The sequence below is a fragment of the Symphalangus syndactylus genome, chromosome 11 (genome assembly GCF_028878055.3).
Source record: "Symphalangus syndactylus isolate Jambi chromosome 11, NHGRI_mSymSyn1-v2.1_pri, whole genome shotgun sequence".
NCBI lineage: Eukaryota > Metazoa > Chordata > Mammalia > Primates > Hylobatidae > Symphalangus > Symphalangus syndactylus.
Window position 1 is genome coordinate 129,873,681 of NC_072433.2, and position 19,954 is coordinate 129,893,634.

The following is a 19,954-nucleotide window of genomic DNA, read 5'->3' on the forward strand; positions in this document are numbered from 1 at the left end:
CCCAGGGGACTCCCCGACATTGTCCACCAAGCGAGCGTAGCACCTTTCTCTGTAGCTGCGGTTATGGCAGGCATGGGGCGAGGGGAAGGTTGGGTGGAAGAGGGAGCCAGGGACAAGTCATCGACCCCACCCTTTTCCCCAGGGTGCTGAGAGCCACCCCTATCCCAGAATAGAGGACGAGGGAGGCCAGTGAGGCAGCCCCCATGGGCCCACCCCCCCGGCAGGCCCCAGAGAGGGTCGTGGCCCAGATCGGGAGGGTCATGGGAGTATCCATCAGACCTGAGGCTGCAGTGACAACGGTCCGATGACCTCCAGGCAAGACTGGGATGGTCAGCTCTGCCCTGTCCTCCAAAAAGCAGTGTCAGTGTGGGTCACCAGTGAATGCCCTGTAGGAACGGACAAGAGGACCCCCCCAAAACACTCTGTTCACTGGCTGTTTCCACCTGCTGGGAAGGAAGTTGGCTTCCCACGGCTGAAGGGGTTGTGCTTGGGCAGCCCGTACATCAGGAATGATCAACAGGGAGCCAGGGATCATTCCTCACAATAGCATGTGACAGGAAGAGAGGGAGACGCTGGGAATTCATCCCAGGGAATGTGTCGGAGTGCACGGGACAGGGAGCCCGGACTGGTCACTTGGGACATTTGCAAACAGCAGAGCGCTGGGACAGCTGCTGTCGAGAACGAAAACTCATTCCCCTTCCAGCCCGAGTCCATAACATGTTCTCAGCTGCCTGCCAGACCCACCCTCTGCTCTGGAGCTGCCTGGCGTTTGCCTGGAAGGACAGGCAGGCCCTTCTGGAACTGCAGCATTTTGGATCCTGGGTTGGGAAGATCTCCCTGCCTTCAGGGGAAGGAAAAGGGCTGGTCCTCCGCACCTCTCACTTTATCAGGAGGACTGGCAGGGAAGGTGCTTCCTGCCGGCGCAGCACAGCTGCAGCATGTCCTGACTCTTTTCTGTTTTCTCCTTTGGCAGATTTGCTGTTTTTAACTGGATTGGCCTCATCCGTCTTCATTTTGTCAGAGCTCCTCAAACTATGTGAAAAATACTGTTGCAGCACCGAGAGAGTCCAGACGCACCCTGAAGATGTGTAGTGGACCTCACTCTGCGGCACCTTCCCTCATCCTCTCGATCTGGATGTGACTGTGGCCCCTGCCGTGTCCACTCTTCAGGGCAGACTTTTAGGATGCCGCAGCCTTCTGTCACCGGATCAGTTTTTCCTCCTGGGAAAGCTGCAGGAATCTCGTGGGCTCCAGGGACCCAGGCCCACATCCATCGAGCGCTCCTGCTGGCTCTGGGGCAGACAGGGAGGGGCCTGTACAGAAACATCACACTATTAAATCACAATGATTTTTATTAAGCATGTCTAACTACGTATCTGTGCCACAGCTTGCAGTGAGGCAGGCCACTCGTGGCAGATACAAGGGGCTTCTGAGAGGCAGTGGGTAGGAGGGTCATACTCTGCCCATTGTCCTCCTGGAGGCCCCATTTCCTCATCGTAAAATGAGCGCTTTTTAAATAAAGTGCTATGCCGGGGACTAGTTATTATTTTGATGTGTTTACCTAGGGCTTTTCATACAAGAGGCCAGGTTGGAAACCCACAGCCGTGTGTTAATGGTCATGTGGGGTGGTGAGTAGCAATCCATGGTGAATGGCCTACAGGAAGGCCTTAGCTTTTGGAGATAAAGAGTAGGGCTGGGCCTGGTGGCTCACACCTGTGTAATCCCAGTACTTTGCGAGGCCAAGGCAGGTGGATCACTTGAGGCCAGCCTGGCCAACACAGCAAAACCCTGTCTCTACTAAAAATTAAAAAAAAAAAAAGCCAGGCGCGATGATGCACATCTGTTAATCCCAGCTACTCAGGAAGCTGAGGCACGAGAATGGCTTGAGTCCAGGAGGCAGAGATTGTACCACTGCACTGCAGCATGAGCAACAAAGCAAGATTCTCTCTCAAAAAGTGGCCCTTCTCCCCGGAACCAGGAACTGCAGTATCTCCTGCTGCCTGCAGACTAGCTTGATTTCCCACTGCCCCAAAGATTTCCAAAAACCGATCTGCTCTTCCACGTGAAAGATGGCAGAGGAGAGAGGTCTCCATGCTGTTCTTCTGCCTGAAGCCACACCAGAACCACCAAAGAGAACCAGAAGGGGAACTCCGTCCCCATCTCTCAGGAAATGAGGCCAGAGCTAGAACCCCCCAGTTACTAGTCAGGCCTCACTAGAGAAACAGAACCAACAGGTTGGAGGGAGATTGTTTTAAGGAACGGGCTCATAGGATTTTGGGGTGTGGCAAGTCTAATATCTTGAGGGCAGGCCAGCATCCTGGAGACCCAGGGAAGAGCTGGGGATGCAGGCTGGGGGCAGTATTTCCTCCTCCTCAAGGGAGTTCAGCCTCTTCCTCTTGTAGTCTTCAACTGATTGGATGAGGCCTACTCACATTATGAAGGATAATCTGTTTTACTTCAAATCTACAGACTTACATGTTAGTTACACAGCGCCATCTAGACCAGTGTTTGACGAAAATCAACTTGGCCTGGCCAAGTTGTCAGATAAAAGTAACCACTGCACCCAGCCACAGTAGCTATGAAAAGGGCTACCGGGGGTGGTGACAGCTGGGTCAGACCAAGATAAGGAAGCTCAGAGTGGACCCCGGCCAGGGTTCTAGGCAGAGTCCAAAGTCCTCCATGGTAGGATTCACAGCCTGGGAAGAAGCCCCTCTCCAGCCCAACCTGTGACACCAGGGCCACAGGAGGAGATGCAGAGACGGGCCATTCCTAGTGAGACGCAGACACAGGGCTGGCTGGAGAAGAAACCTTTTGAGCCGTGGGGCTGTCGTCCCAGAAGCTGCCAACCCCTGGAACCACTAAGAGGTCAAGGCTGAATTGTGCCACTTACACAGTCTGCTAAGCAGGCCTCCGCCTGAGTCAGGGAGACTTCCTGCTCTACTTTTCAGGATCCTTGGGCACACTGCTGGCCCAGGAAATTTACTTCCCATTTAAAAATAACTAATCGAAAAACCAGGGTCGATTGATATTTGCAATAACAACAAAAATTACTCTTAACTCTTGCTTATACCATATAAAACTTTAGGGATAAAATTGTAATAAGACACAAAATGCTAACAATAAAATATAAATTAGAATACATTAAAACTAAGATCTTTTCATTAAGGACACAGTAGACTTGAACAACACCATTAAGCAACTTAGCTTGATTTACATATGTAGAACACCCCATTCATGAGTAGCATAGAAACACTCACCAAAATAAAGAGCAGAAATCAAAGGAAAAGGAAAAATAGAGGAAAATCAATCAAAACCTAGTTCTTCAAAAAGATCAATAAAACTATCAGTCTTGCAATAAGCTTATCAAAGAAAAAAGGGAAGAGAAATGACCATTGTCAGGAATGAAAAAGTATATCACCACAAACCCTTCAAGACATTCCAACAATAAGAAATAATACTATGTACATCTTTATGTACCTAAATTCAACAAATTGGATGAAATAAACCAATTCCTTGAAAACCAGAAACTACCAAAACTCACTGAAGATGAAATAGATAAGCTGAAGTTGAAACCCTTCCAAAAAAGGCAGTTTTTGAAGCCAGATGATTTCACTGGTGAATATTACTAAACTTGTAAAGAAATGTCAATTCTATACATTGTATTCCAAAAATAAAAGGGGACCGAGCACTTCTCATTTTATGAGGTCAACAATCACTCTGATACCAAAACTAGAGAAAAATACTAGAGACCAACATCCCTTATGAATATATGCACGAAAATCCTCAACAAAATATTAGTAAATCAGATCTAGCCAGGTACGAAGAATATAAGACACCATGACAAGGTGGGGTTAATTGAGGAATGGAATTCAAACATTGAAAAGTTCAACATTCAGACCCAATATAACTGAAAAGCTCAACATTCAAAAACCAATATAACTCACTATATTAATAGCCTGAAAAAGGAAAAACACATGGTTATATCAATTAATGCAGAAAAGGCATTTGATAAAATTCAATCTCCATTTGTAATAAAAACTCTCAAACTAGGAATTGAAGGAAACTTTTTCTTCAACCTGATAAAGAACATCTAGAAAAAACCTATAGCTAACATCATACTTAATGATGAAAAACTGAATTCTTTCCCCACAGGATAAGGTCCAAGGGTGACCAGCCTCACCACTCCTATTCAGCATAGTATTAGAAGTCCTAGCCAGTGTGATATGGCAAGAAAAGTTAAAAGGCATTAGAAAAGAGCCTGGAAAGGAGAAAATCACAGATAACAGAATTGTCCACACAGAAAATCCCAACAAATCTTTTTAAAAAAGAAAAACCCTCCTAGAATTAACGAGTTTAGTAAAGCCACAAGATACAAGGTTAACACACAAAAAGCAGTCGTATTTCTATACATTAGCAATGAACAACTGGAAACTGAAATTTAAAATTGAATACTATTTGCGTGTCTCAAAAAAAAAAAAAGTATCAATTCTCCCCAGATTGTTGTATTAGGTTTAAACACAATTACCATCAAAATCTCAGGGTTTTTTTTGTTTGTTTGTTTGTTTAGACACAGATAAACTTGTTCTAACAAGCTTGGTATGATATTGTTATCAGCAGACCTATTTCAATTTCACTGGTTTTTACATAGTACCTGATCTTAGGCAAACCTGAGTTTAAGGGCACAGTGCTCCAGGTGGCTGGCCAAGTCTGCCCAGGACTTCTGATAGTGACTGCAGGTCCAAGAGTTTCCCACGACCATCTTCAGGTTGGATGATTCATTGATGAGGCACACAGAGCTCACTGACACCTGTCATGCTCACAGCCATGTCTATTACCAGGAAAAGATACAGATTAGAACAGCCCCAGGGCTGCAACTGCAGAGACTGGTCACCCTCTCCCTTTGAGCTCAACAGTTTCTGAGTCCTGAGTCTTTCTAGCAAATCACTGGGTCTAAGGGTGGTTTCCTGCCCCCCACAAGTTCTATGAAATTGTATGACACACATCAATTCAGGTAACCACTGCTACAATCAGGAGGCAAAACTTCCATCGCCCCTGAAAAACTCCTCCTTACTTTTTATAGTAACACCCTCCTAATCCCAGCAACCTCTAACCCCTTCTTCATCACTATAATGTTGTTCCTTCAATACTGTTACGTAAATGGAATCATGGTATAGAACCTTTTAAGACTGGCTTTTGTCACTAAGCATAATACCTGTAAGGTCCCTTCAAGTTGTTTTGTGTGCATTCATTTTCATGGCTGAGTAGTATTCCACTGCATGGATGTACCACAATTTCTTTATCCACTCACTCATGGAATGAGAGAAACTCCTGTACAATTTTTTTAAGTCTATATGAATCTAAAATTATTTCAAAATAAAGAGTATAAGAAGACATACTCATAGAGCAAAAATACACCAGGTAAAGGCAAACAACACACATGACAGAGGTGACACAGTCTACTCAGACAAGATTAAAAGAAAGGCCAAAAGCATTCAGGGAGACCAAGAAGGAAATTTAACAAGATATAATCACCACTGAAAAATCCATAGGCCAGACTATGTACCAACAGAACATCCAAATTTAAAGAGGAAACAGTATGGGAAATTCATGCAAAGGATACAGAAAATTCATTAGGAGATTAACTTACCACATGACACAAAACCTCAAAATGATTCCAAAGAGTAGATCTAACATAGATGACTTCTTGGCCGGGTGTGGTGGCTCAGACCTATAATCCCAGAACTTTGGGAGGCCGAGGCGGTTGGATCACTTGAGGTAAGGAGTTTGAGACCAGCCTGGGCAACATAGCAAAACCCCATCTCTACTAAAAATAAAAAAATTAGCTGGGCGTGGTGGGGGGCGCCTGTAATCCAAGATACTCCGGAGGCTGAGGTAGGAGAATTGCTTGAACCTGGGAGGCAGAGGTAGCAGTGAGCTGAGATCACACCACTGCACTCCAGCCTGGGCAACAAAGCAAGGCTCTGTCTCAAAAAAATAGTAATACAGATGACATCTCTAATCACTATGCAATGTAATTAAAGACGCGTAACAGGACTAGGGGAAATTCTCTAGCATACCAAAATTTAAAAACTCTTGGGTACAAGTGGAAATCAAAATGAAGGCCACAGAAAATCTAGAAGCTTATGATCAACACACACCTGTCAGTATCTATACAATACTGCAAAATAACTCAGGGCCCAAGAAAAAAGTAATAGTTTTATGTATTCATTTACTTCCATTATTTTTTATTTAGTAAAATAACTCAAAAAACTGAAAAAAAAAAAAAAAAAGCAGGAAGAAATAATATAAAAGCAAAATTAGTAACTAAATGCAATCTAGGAAAATGAAAACACAAGACCTCAGAACAAGCTTGGCCGAGGCCACCACTATTGGTACCTGAGCACTCCTCCCAGGCTGCTGAGGTTGGATTCACCCACCCTGCCACTACCTGCACTAGTTGGCATCTACCTGCACGTGCCACCTGTGGGCCTGGAGACTGGCCCACCCAGCTCATCACAGCTACCACCACTACCTGCGTACACTACTGGGGACCCAGAGGATTACCCTGCCATTGCCACTGCCATCTCCTATGCCACTTTGGCTGCCCAGGAGCCCAAGAGCCCAGCCACCTGGCCCACTGCTGCCATTTAGCATCCAAGCAAGCTATCCTCAACAAAACACTAGCAAACTGAATCCAACAGCACGTCAAAAAAAAAAAAAAAAAAAAAGAAAAGAAAATAGGCCAGGTGTGGTGGCTCACACCTGTAATCCCAGCACTTTGGGAGGTCAAGTCAGGTGGATCACTTGAAGCCTGGAGTTCGAGACCAGCCTGGCCAACATGGTGAAACCCTGTCTCTAGTAAAAATACAAAAATTAGTCAGGTGTGGTGGTGGGTGCCTGTAATCCCCACTACTTGGGAGGCTGAGGCAGGAGATTCGCTTGAACATAGGGGGTGGACGTTGCAGTGAGCCGAGATTGTGCCACTGCACTCCAGCCTGAGTGACAAAGCAATATTCCATCTCAAAAAGCAAAACAAAACAAAAATAATACACCATAATAAAGTGAGATTTATCCCAGTTATGCAAGGATGGTTCAACATACAGAAATCAATAAATGTGATACATCACATTAACAGAATGAAGGACAAAAACCATATGATCAGATATAATCAATTAGTAAATTAATGCAGTAAAAGCATTTGATAAAATATGACATTCCTTCCTGAAAAAAAAAAACTGTCAACAAACTAGACAGAAGGGACATATCTCAACATAATCAAGACCATATATGACAAACCCACAGCTAACATCATCCTGAATGAGAAAAAGCTGAAAGCCTTTCTTCTAAGAACTGGAGCAAGACAAGGATGCCCACTTTTACCACTTCTACGCAACATAATATTGGAAGTCTAACCAGAGCCATCAGGCAAGACGAAGAAATAAAAAGCATCCCAACTGGCAAAGAGGAACTCAAATTGTCCCTTTTGGCTGATGACATGATCCGATATCTAGAAAGACTCCATCAAAAAACTATTAGATCTCATAAATTCAGTAAAGTTACAGGATACAAAATCAACATACAAAAATCAATAGTGTTTCTACATACCAATAATGGAATACCTGAGAAAGAATTCAAGACAATAACCCCACTGACAATTACTATAAAAAAAAAAAACCTAGGAATAAATTTAACCAAGAAGTAAAATATCTATACAAGGAAAACTACAAAGCACTAATGAAAGACATTGAAGAGGACACAAACAAATGGAAAACATCCCATGGTCATGGATCAGAACTAATACCATTAAAATGACCATAATGCCCAAAGCCATCTAGAGAGTCAATGCCATCCCTATCAAAATGTGTCATTTTTCACAAAATTAAAAACCAATCCTAAAGTTCATATGGAACCAAAAGAGAGCCCGAGTAGCCTAAGCAATCCTGGGCAAAAAGAACAAGGTTGCAGACATCACACCACCTCACTTCAAAATCTATTACAAGGCTATAGTAACCAAAATAGCATGGTATTGGCTTAAAAAAAAAAAAAAAAAAAAGACACATGGACCAATGGAACAGAATAGAGAAACGAGAAATAAGTCTACATATCTACAGCCAACTTAGTTCAACAAAGTTGCCAAAAACATACACTGCGGTAACGAGAGTCTCTTCAATAAATGGTGCTGGGAAAACTGGATATCCATATGCAGAAGAATGAAACCCCTACCTCTCACCATCTATAAAAACCAGATGAAGATGGACTAAGATTTAAATGTAAGGTCCAAAACTATAAAACTACTTGGAAGAAAACAGGGAAAACACTCCAGGAACCCAACAATTTAAAAATAAACTATCTCATTAAAAAGTAGACAAAGGACATGAATAGACATTTCTCAAAAGAAGACACATAATGGCCAACAGCTACATGAAAAAAAACAGAGCCCAGTATCACTAAATATCATCCCATCCAGCAATCCCACTACTGAGTATTTATTCAAAGGAAAATAATCAGTGTGTCAAAGGGATACCTGCATGCCCACATTTACTGCAGCACTATTCACAATAGCAAAGATGTAGACACAACGTAAACATCCACCAATAGATGGACGGATAAAGAAAACGTGGTATATACCATCTCATGCCAGTCAGTATGGCAATTATTAAAATGTCAAGAAACAATAGATGCTGATGAGGTTGTAGAAAAGCAGGAACGTGGTCGGGCACAGTGGCTCACGCCTGTAATCCCAGCATTTTGGGAGGCTGAGGCAGATGGATCACAAGGTCAGGAGATCAAGACCATCCTGGCTAACACGGTGAAACCCCATCTCCAGTAAAAATACAAAAAAGTTAGCCAGGCCTGGTGGCGGGTGCCTGTAGTCCCAGCTACTCTGGAGGCTGAGGCAGGAGAATGGTGTGAACCTGGGAGGCGGGAGCTTGCAGTGAGCCGAGATCACACCACTGCACTCCAGCATGGGCAACAGAGCAAGACTCCGTCTCAAAAAAAAAAAAAAAGGAAAGAAAAGAAAAAATAGGAATGCTCTTCCACTGTTGGTGGGAACGTAAATTAGTTCAACCATTGCGGAAGGCAGTGTGGCGATTCCTCAAAGATCTAGATGAGAAAGACCACTGGACCCAGCAATCCCATTATTAGGTACATACCCAAAGGAATATAAATCATTCTGTTACAAAGATACATACACACATATGTTCACTACAGCACTATTCACAATAACAAAAACATGGTATCAACCCAAATTGCCCATCGGTGATAGACTGGATTAAAAAAATGTAGCACATATATACCATGGAATACTATGTAGCCATCAAAAAGAATGAGATCACGTCCTTTGCAGGAACATGGATGGAGCTGGGAGCCATTAACCTCAGCAAACTGGCAGAAGAACAGAAAACCAAACACTGCATGTTCTCACTTATAAGTGGGAGCCGAACAATGAGAACACATGGACACAGGGAGGGGAAAAACACAGACTGGGGCCTGTTGGCAGTAGGGATAGGGGAGGGAGAGGATTAGGAAAAATAGCTAAGGCATGCTGGGCTTAACACCTAGGTGATGGGTTGATAGGTTCAGCAAACCACCATGGCACACATTTACCTGTGTAACAAACCTGCACATCCTGCACATGTCCCCTGGAACTTCAAATAATTTTTAAAAAAAGAAAGAAAATAGAGTATATATACACAACAGAATATTATTTAGCCATAAAAAGTGAAATCATGTCATTTGCAGCAACATGGATGGAACTGGAGGTCATTATGTTCAGTGAAAAAGCCAGACACAGAAAGACAAATTCTGCATGTTCTTTCTGATGTATGTCAGCTAAGAAAAAAAAAAAAGGTGGATCTCATGGAGGTAGAGAAAAGAATGATAGATACTAGAGGATGGGAAGGATGTATGGGTGGGAGGGAGGGAGCAAGGGATGTTGGCTAGTGGCTGCAGGGAGACGAAGGCCCTTGGGATGTGACCAACTCAGCATTCCACTGGAGGCTATATGATCACACAGCAAACTGTTTATCATGAATGCGGGATGTGGACAAACTCATGCTGCTCCTGCCGACAGAAGGTTTGCTGACAGCCATCACTCCCTGTCACTGAGGTTATCTACTGCGCCATCTAGAGCCAGTTGTTCGAGGAATGTAGTCTTGCAAGCCTACTCCAGACTGAGCAGCTGACCCTTTCTTCTACCCCGCTTCTCACTATCTCTTTTGCATAATAATTACGGAGGGCTGTGTAAAGTTCAGGGCCCTTGTCCACCAGAGGCAAGGTGCCCCCTGACCCCTTCTTCCAAATATATTCTTTTGTCTCTTGTCTTTTATTCCCGGGCTCGCCTGCTTTGTTCGGTCCCCCTAGGTCCGTGAGGCTTACTTAGTTGCACCCTGAACAGCAACAGAACCAGGTGCCCCACAAGTGGGTACAAACATACAGTTAGGAAAGATAAGTTCTCATGTTCCATAGCAGCACTGGGCGACTGTAGTGGGCAACAATGCACTGTGTATTTCACAGTAGATACAAGGGAAGACTTGAAATGCTTGGAATGTGGAAAGGATACTCAAGATGATGGATACCCCCAAATACCCTCATTTGATCATTACACAGTCTATGCACGTAGCGAATACATGCACCCCATAAGTATGTAAATATTATATATCAACAAAATATAGCTTTTGTCTATCAGGTTAGAAAAACGTATTTTAATACAGTGGTGCTGAAAACATGGCAAACAGGCACCGCCGTATATTGAGTATAAATTGAGCTCAAGAGGTTTTTGTAATCTATATCTAAATAAAAGGCATATACCTCTCAATCCAACAAATCCAATTCTAAGAATTTCTCCCACAGACACCATCACACCAAGGCACACATAAACGATATTCATGACAATGATTAGCTGCAAACAAAATGTTCCCTAGCTGCGGATGCTGGAATGCTAGGCCCAAGAGCATCCAGATGGTGGGACATCCTGCAGTCCATACAGACAAGAGGGAGGCAGGTGGGTGGTTACGGACCTCCCTTTAAAAAAGAAAGCGAGGGACACATCAGTGTGTAAAACACAGTGACGCTCAGGTGTGCACCAAGTCACAGGGAGGAGATCTGAGTGATTTTTGCATCAGTGCCTTTGCCTGTCAGGAGGGAAAATAGCTGGAGAAGAGGCAGGAAGATGACTGACTTTAAGTTGTATCCTTTTATCTTTTTTTCTAAACCAGGTACACAATTTTTTTTTAAACATAAGGTCTTGCTGTGTTGCCCAGGCTGGAGTGCAGTGGCACAATCACAGCTTATAGCAGCCTCAACCTCCCGGGCTTAAATGATCCTCACACCTCAGCCTCCCAAGTAGCTGGGACCACAGGCATGTGTCACCATGCCTGGTTAATTTTGGTATTTTTTTGTAGAGATGGGTTTTCGCCATGTTGCCCAGGCTGGTCTTGAACTCCTGGGCTCAAGAAATCGGCCTGCCTCAGCCTCCCAAAGTGCTGGGATTACAGGCATGAGCCATCACACCCAGCCTTTTTTTTTGTGAAAGAGAGTTTCACTCTTGTTGCCCAGGCTAGAGTGCAATGGCACGATCTTGGCTCACCGCAACCTCTGCCTCCCTAGTTCAAGCAATTCTACTACCTCAGCCTCCTGAGTAGCTGAGATTACAGGCATGCACCACCATACCCAGCTAATTTTGTATTTTTAGTAGAGAGAGGGTTTCTCCACGTTGGTGAGGCTGGTCTCGAACTTCCGACCTCAGGTGATCCGCCTGCCTCGGCCTCCCAAAGTGCTGGGATTACAGGCGTGAGCCACCGCACCCAGCCCCAGCCTATGAATTAAAAAATATGGTGGGAAAAATAATAGCTTGCAATGTGGCAACCATAATTTTTTTTTTTTTTAACCTCTTCCTTCTAGCACTTTCTAGGGCCCTGGTAAGTATTCATTTGTAGGGAGACCTCTAGTCCTTAGAACCTGAATTCTCATTCTGGTTTCACAAAAGAACTATTCATTTGTGCAAACTAGGATTGCGAGTTTCTCAGAGCCAGGTAAGGTATTGTCAGTTCCACTGGCCCCAGCCCTGCACACACCCTGAAAAGGTTTGAGTGCCTAGAGGCAGAACCACGAACCAAGAAAAGCCCACGGAGAGAGCTGCATCCCCCAGGTTCCCAAGCCCGGGTCAGTGCCCTTTCTCTAAGTGCAATGCCTGGAAGCAGGTGCACTTGTGATCTGCGCTCTCCTTAGAACAAGCTCAGGGTAGAAAGCATGTGAGTGGACAAAGTCCTAACCTTTGCGGCGGCCTAGGCAGAAGCAGCAATGAATGGTCATCAAGGCACAGACACTGACAGACCTTTAATTTTTTTTTAACTGAGGCATCATGGCAGTTTAATAGTGAGGTATTTAATTGCATTTTTATAAAAAACATTCCAAAACAAAGTGACAATAGGGACCTAAATTCTTTGGACTTACGGTAGAGATGCTTGAGGATCCTAATATTCTACACCTGCTAACATGTCAGGTAGGAAGTTCACAGTGTTCCCCATAAGCCATTCAAAACTGGCTAAGGAAAAGCAGTCATGACTAAGTCCTTGTCTGCATCACACTCCTGCCCCTGCACACACTGTCTGAGCGTGCACTTTTCTTTTGAAGGCTAATTTACGAGGCATTCTGCCTGAGTCAGGGCTATTGCTAAGTGGAAGGTTTGATGAACCTCCCAGGAGAAAATGCAGGGCCTGCAAAAATGTGAACAGCTCGATTTACTATGGCTTACAATCAAGGCAAACTATACAATAAGAGATTATATTTTCATCGATCTGCAAAAGGTCAAAGCTTACGGCAAAAAACAAAAGGAAGAGGTATATGTCTTAGACACAAGCTCACAGCACCTTTAAGTGGGGAGTTCTCGTGGCCAACTGGTGACTCACCGTGTGTTGTTTTCCAGAGGTGGGCAGGCGGCAGGTCTGCTGACCCCACAACCCACCTACATGATCTTCAGCATTTCAGGATCATTGGAGCTTGTTTAAAGTGAGCCTACACTGCTGAATTTCCCATCATCCCCCTCGGGAGCAGCCCTGTGCAAATGACTCAGCTGTGACTCAGGTACTGGTTCCCGGAGATCCAGAACAAGGCCCGCACCGAGGGCTAGACAGCTGTGACTCAGGTGCTGGTTCCCAGAGGTCTAGAACCCAGGCCAGTCACTCACCACTGATTTATGGAATGGACTATATACGTATTTATCAACCAAGTTCCCAAACTTAGGGTGCCCAGTGTCCCTCACTTTAAAGTTAGCAAGAGAACCACAACTTTGCTTCTCTGTAGACAGATCTCCCAACTTCCCCATCTGTTCATCACACATTCATTTAAAAACAGCTCAGTGTGGAACCTTAATTACAAACACCTTCTGAGGACTCACGACACCACGAGACCATGTTACCTCAAAGTCTCCTGCCTCCATTTCCCCATTTTATACACAGTTCATGCTTTTAAATACAGAACTCCCATGGCATTGGAAGCTGTTCCCAGAAAGGGTCGAGTTTTCATCCAGATGCCTCTGTCTCTCACCCGTCAGAAGAGACCATCAGGTACCATCTTTAATAGGGATGGCCTGAGTGAGGCCATGTGAACCCCAATGGGAGGAACCCCCTCCTCAATAGAGAAGTTGAGCTCCCAGCAACGCTAATGCTGGTGGAATTCCCTGAGGCCAGCAGAATTCCCTGAGGCCAGCGGGGGTCTGAAAGGTCTCAGCCGCTTAGGATTTCATTGGTAAAAAAGAACAAAGTATAAGATTGAGTTACTAATTTGACACTTAAGATTTCTCGGACAGATCCTGAGAGTGACCCTGCAGGGCAAAAAAGAAAATTTTAAAAACATCTATTTCTGGGAGATCCACGCATCAGTCAGGACATGGCTTCAGAGGGCGTCTTCTTGGCACATCTGGGTCTACCTGGCTGTGACCCGTGTGGCACTCTATTACAGTTAAACCATGGGGGAGGGAAGAGGGGCTGCAGGCGGTGCCCTCTACCCAAAGGAATCCAGGTCCCAGCTCCAGGAAGGCTCAGGTGGCTCCTCATTCATCGTCCGGGACTTCCCGGAGCCCTTCACTGTGGCGCGACCGCCCACTGATCTCCAGCAGGGCCTGGGTCTCAGGGTCCGCATCCAGGATGCTCTTGTTGCCCTTGGCCTTGAGAAGACAAGAAAGGGTGGATGTGTTCCATGATGGCTCAACAACAGGCAGCAGCTTCCTGCTAGTTTTCCAGCCTTCTTGGGTGGAATCCAGCTCCAGATCCCCCGAAGGCCCCTCCCACTCTGGGATTCAATGGCTGGGTGGGTAGGAGGTATTACAGGAGTTTCAGGGGCCAACAGCAACTCAGGTGCGGAACCAGGGAAGGAGAAGGAACCCCAGACATTCCTCCTCTTGCAGGTGGGCAGACAGAACGAAGGGCCACCTGGGCTTACACTTGGGGACCCCCCGCTTCCCAGGGCTGCTCGACTAAACCACCCACAAATCCCAGACAAGACTTCCAGCCATGCGTCTCCTGGCCTCCAAGCCAGCATCAGCTGCCAGGATCAAATTTGGGATAAACTATCTGCAGACAGAAGAGTAAAGGGGTAATGGTAAGAAAATGCAGAAAAGCCCCCAGGCTCCAGGGGCCATCCTGGGATGCAGAGGACGGCTCCACTCACCAACTGCTCCTCTGAGGGGTCTCCAACCGCCCACACCTCCATCTTATCAAACTGGAAGTTCTCCTGAGCCGACAGCTGCGGGCTGTTGTACGTGGTGCACGTGGGCTTGGCTCTGCTGTGTCCTTTCCCGAAATCAACATCCACCCAAAGCCCAAAGTAATTGTGCTGCCCCCCCATACCCTGCAAAGGAAGCCAGGACAGAGAACAGCATCAGCAGCTCCTCAGGGTCTGTGGACATCAAATGCCACAAGCCAGCCTCTCGCCTTAAGTACCAGCCTGAGACAGGGACGGGTGAGTGGTGAATGCCATCATCTTGTTTTCCTTAACTGTGAAATGTATCAATTACTGCCATTTAAGCATCCCAAGCCAAATTACTAGAACAGTCATCTATGTCCCCAGACACCCACCCCATGGCTCTTTCTCAACAGGATTTGCTGGCTGAAAGCAGAAGTGACTTCAGAGAATTAAAAATGTTAAATATATCTACAGAAAGAGACCTCCAGGGCCCAGGGCCCCGCCCAGTTAAGATAACGGGAGAGGTGAACACAGAAGCTGACACTGCACACTCCCTGTGTTGGGGCCCCAGTGGCCCCGCTTCCGGGCAGCGATCCTCACCCCAAGACAGGCTGGGAAACTCAGCTCCAAGTGTGTGGCCTACAGGATGCGGAGGCAGACCCGGAGGCGGACGCAAACCCCTGTGCCTTCCACCCTCAGTCACATGGCTGGGCTCTGAGCTGTTCAACCTCGCCCTGCCAAGAACCTCCTCTGGTCCCTGGTAGGCCTGGAACACCTGGCATGCCCTAGTTCTGACCTTGGGCAACAAGAGACCCGAGCACACTGTCCGGAGTTAACACTCTGATCCGCTCTGTCTCTCAGGGCCAATGACAAGCGATGCCCGGGGCCTGCCGGGTGCTGCCTGTGAGGCTGGCACCTTGGCTCCTGCCACCACCAGACCGCCCTTTCCAGAAGGTGCCAGGTGTTCTAGGTGGCCCGGCCACGCCCCTCCCACTCTCCAGGGCAGCAGTGTGGTGAGCCTGGGAAGGACACTGGCCCCTCTAGCGGACCAGCCTTCTCTGCCCTCAGCTCTGCAGACACAGGGCTGGATTTTCCCAGTAAGAGCTTTCTGTTGGCCAGGCGCGGTGGCTCATGCCTGTAATCCCAGCACTTTGGGAGGCTGAGGCACGTGGATCATGAGGTCAGGAGATCAAGACCATCCTGGCTAACATGGTGAAAACCCGTCTCTACTAAAAATACAAAAAAATTATCCGGGCATGGTAGCGGGTGCCTGTGGCCGCAGCTACTCGGGAGGCTGAGGCTGGACAATGGCGTGAATCTGGGAGGCGGAGCTTGCAGCGAGCCGAGATCGCACCACTGCACTCCAGCCTGGGCAAGAGCGAGACTCCGTCTCAAAAAGGAAAAAAAAAAAAAAAAAAAAAAGAGCTTTCTGTCAAGCAGCAGAGGAAAGAAATCGGCAGGGGAGCTGGCAGGAGCAAGCTGAGCTTCGGCGTGGATGCTGCCCCAGCTCCTGCCCTCGGGCCTGCCTGGACCCATGCCCACCCGCTCCCTGCACCCGGCCTAGGCCTCCCCCACTTCCCCCTACTTCCTGTGCCATGTCACCAAGCTGAAGCGAGGGCTGGACAGGAGCCACGGTCACCCCAAATGGGGCCCCACATGCCGTCTCATGAGCTGCCAGCTGTCCATTCCCCTCGGTCCAGCACTCCCAGGTATGAGGCAGGCCAGCGACATGCAGGAATGGGTCTGGCGCTGACACCATCCCTAGCCACAAAGGCTACAAACCCATCATCTGAGGGCCAGAAAAATGGGCTAAGTGCGCCATCTGCAACAAACCACTGAGAAGCCCCAGCAGAGGCCACATCCTTCTCTAAGAGAAATCCTGGCCCAGCCGTCACTGCCCCCAGCACTGGCCCTGGAAGCAGAAGGACCTGGACACGGCGTGCGTGAGGAGCTGAATGCCACGGGCCCTGCCCTGATCTGTGGAGCTGAGCCTCGGGGCCGACACCTTCTCGCGGGGACATCACCAAGGTGAGACCACCACGCTCTGCCCAGGCTCACCAGTCCGTTCGGGATCGTCTGTTGTCCATGGTTCAAGTACATGTAGTGGTCGTTGTAGCCCGTGTGTGTGTACACGGCCATGCTGGGGCAGATGGAGAACAGGAAGCATCTGTTGTCCCCTGAAAGTAGCCAGAGAACAAAACAAACAGGGTCGGTGTCTGAGCCAGTCCCAGAGGGCTGGAAATGCCAGTAAGCTGCGGCTCAGGAAGCAACACGGCCAAGACCCCTCTCACCCATGTCCAGGTGTCGGCATATCGGGGTTTGGGACAAGCTGCTAGAGACCCAGGTGGATGAGCTGGGGGTGCAGGGATTAGAGGGACAGCTAATAAGGAATGGGACATCTTTTAGCTCTGGCCAGGGGAGGAGAGATCAGAACTCTGCCCACTGTCTGCTGAAATCAGTTCAGTCTGGCCAAGCACATCTGAGCCAGGAAGAGCAGGCTTCCTTTAGCTTATGAGTACGGGGCAGGCGGTCACTCCGCAGAGACTGAGGCCTCCAGCACAGCCTACCCGAACAGGCAAGTGACGCTGCGTAGTGCTGACCCCGGCCTGAAAGAACATACCATGCAGAGAGAGAAAACCTGCAGATGCAGAGCTCTCCCCAGGGGCACGGCCTAGGAAAGGTGGTAGTTTACCCTCGCCCACAGGCATGGGGTGGGCACACAGGCCATTAAAAGAAAGGTACCAGTCACAACTCTGGAAACTATGGGTCCCCAGTCTCAGAGACTCCTTCTCTCCACAAGCACCTCAGCACTGGGGAGAAGGCCGTGGGCCAGGCCTCGCCCTCGGAGCTCCCAGCGAGGGGCACTTCCCACCATGTTCTGAGGACTCAGCTGGAAGGGCTGCCCGCCTCAACACCAGCATACACAACTGTCACAACAAGCCGGAAGGCTGCAGAGAAACAAGCTCATGGGAATTTGGGGTTGGGCTATTCATCAGGTGGCAAAGAAGTCACAGGAAGCAAATTGGGGACACCATGATGGAACGCAGATAAGAAGGGGGCCCCAAGACCAGGAGGCTGGAAGAGGACGATGGCCCCGAGCAAGGCAACAGGGCTCGGTCTGTAGAGTGTGGCTGACACCACCCAAGGCCTCCAATCTAGAAAGATCCCCGGGGGGCCTCTGCCATCAGGGTCTGGGAGGCTTCTGGAGGCAGCTTCCGAGGTCAAGAGGGAGGCCCTGAAACAGAGCTGGCTGGGGCAAGAGTCCCCCATGGAGAAGGGATCCCATGAGGACAAGGTGTGGGACAGGTAGTGAACAGTGGGGCTTGAGAGCATCGGGTGGAGGAAGGAGGTTAGGCTAGAAAGTTCCACTGGAACCAGCTAAGAGAAGGGCTTTACTCTGGGCTACAGACTCAGGCTTGCTTCACTGGGTTTCAGCAGCCCCAGAGGCTTGAGGGCAGGTTTAGACGCCGCCATGAACAGCTCGGTCAAACCCGTCTGCATTGTCCCCGCCCCACCTTCCCGCACTGGACTTCAGTTAAGCGGCCCTTTGCTTTGCAATCCGGAGCCTGTCGTACTGCAGAGCAAGGTCGCAGGGCCACAGAGTTCAGGCCTCGGCTGCGACGGGCCCAGATCCTAGTCCACTCCCAAGGGCTGCTCTCCATCGGGGAGGCCAGGAGGGGGAAGCATCATTCCCCAGGATGCAGGGCAAGGACCTGAGGAGTTATGATTATCTGCCAAAAAAAAAAGTCACGCCAACAGCAAGGACTCCTTATCTCATTCCCATAAAACAATACTCAAGCGTGTGGCCACCGCCACTGGCGCTCGGCCGCTGAGGAGCTGCCTGCCCACACAGCATGGTTTCGTGTAATTCTGAGGAACTGAGGCCCAGAAAATTAATCAATCACCTTACCCATGTCCAGAGCTGGGACTCAAAACCCTGTGTTCAGTCCAAAGCCTTGGGCCTTTTCAACTATCGCACAGAAAACACAAGCAAAAAGGCTCTAAGTATAATCAATTCTTCTTTCCTCAAAAATACTCTGATGAAAACAGTCCTTTAAAAATGTTTATGAAGCCACACTACCCCGCAGTGAAATATCCTCCGTCCTCAAGGAGGCGGCCACCCTCCCCAGCATTTGCTTTCATTGTTTGCCCCACAGCTATTAAATCACTTAAAGTCTCAGATATTAGAGGTCATTATTTCCAGGACAAGCGGACAGCACGCTCTCTGAACTTGACCCACCGGCCATGGATTTGTACCATGCGTGGTGTGAGGCTGCCCTCTGCTGTTAGTTCGTGAGTACCGACACGTAGTGCAACAGAATGGACTCAGGTTTGAAAACTTGGCCACTGCATTTTTCCCACATGCTTCAGCAAGATTAAGTCTGCTTGTTAATAAAATGTAAAGAGCCAGCAGAGTCCATCTGAAGTTAACATTAAAGGCTCTGGAGGGAGCAGCAGCTTTACCCGGATCATGCTGCTCAGGGTCTTTTCATATCCTAAAGCCGAGCCTTCAGCTGCGCAGTGAGGCAGAGCAACGTGTAATTTCCCCGGAGCCCGAGGCTGGGCTAGTGGGTACGTGCCCTATGCCTGCGACAGGGAGGCAGGGAAAGGTGGGTGTGCAGAAGAGAGTGGCCGTGGTAAGGCTTAGGCTGCTGTCTAGAAAGGCCCACCTGCAGGGCCAGCCCTGGGCTGGCACCTGGAAACTTTGATTTGGGGAGAGTTCCCACCATTCCCAGAACTAAGATAAAGATCTAGAACATCCTGAAACCTAGATATAAATCAAACCATAGAAACAATGCAATCTAGGAGATAGAGGTGCCCAACCCTGATGACCCCTGCTACGTGTCCCAGCCAGATGCCACCTAGCCTCTGCTGAAAGCTTTCCCGCAAGGGCAACTCCACCCGGACACAGTTCCCGGCCTTCAGAACCTCTGCCTGGTGGAGATGACGACTCCAGAGGTGCGGGGTAAGATACAGGATGTACCGGGGAATGCCAAAGGCAAACCCTGGGGATAGTGGCCCACTCTCAACTACAGAGGACAGCACACTGATTGGCGACGCATCTGTAAACATTCCAAAAACTATCTATTTATTTACTTATTTAGAGATGGAGTCTCGCTCTGTTGCTCAGGCTGGAGTGCAGTGGTATGATCTCGGCTCACTGCAACTCCGCCTCCCAGGTTCCAGCAATTCTCATGCCTCAGCCTCCCACGTAGCTGCGATTACAGGCGTGCACCACCACGCCCATCTAATTTTTGTACTTTCAGTA

General features: G+C 47.9%; 2 protein-coding genes across 12 annotated transcripts in view; one reads left to right on the forward strand and one right to left on the reverse strand.

The window, feature by feature from the left end:
- The window catches only part of ATP2C2 (ATPase secretory pathway Ca2+ transporting 2), an 89,659-nt gene extending 88,053 nt beyond the window's left edge, over positions 1 to 1,606 (forward strand). For all 3 annotated transcript variants that reach the window (XM_055299737.2, XM_055299738.2, XM_055299739.2), the window contains one exon: positions 974 to 1,606. In XM_055299737.2, coding sequence (XP_055155712.1) covers positions 974 to 1,092 — 119 coding nt within the window. In that variant the 3' untranslated portion in view covers positions 1,093 to 1,606. The remainder of the gene's footprint in view (positions 1 to 973) is intronic.
- A 10,737-nt stretch (positions 1,607 to 12,343) lies between these two features.
- Positions 12,344 to 19,954, reverse strand: part of MEAK7 (MTOR associated protein, eak-7 homolog) — a 33,159-nt gene continuing 25,548 nt past the window's right edge. For all 9 annotated transcript variants that reach the window (XM_055299740.2, XM_055299746.2, XM_055299741.2 and 6 more), the window contains 3 exons: positions 16,744 to 16,862; positions 14,671 to 14,850; positions 12,344 to 14,167 (listed from right to left, as the gene is read on the reverse strand). In XM_055299740.2, the coding sequence (XP_055155715.1) occupies positions 14,054 to 14,167; positions 14,671 to 14,850; positions 16,744 to 16,862 (413 nt within the window). In that variant the 3' untranslated portion in view covers positions 12,344 to 14,053. The remainder of the gene's footprint in view (positions 14,168 to 14,670; positions 14,851 to 16,743; positions 16,863 to 19,954) is intronic.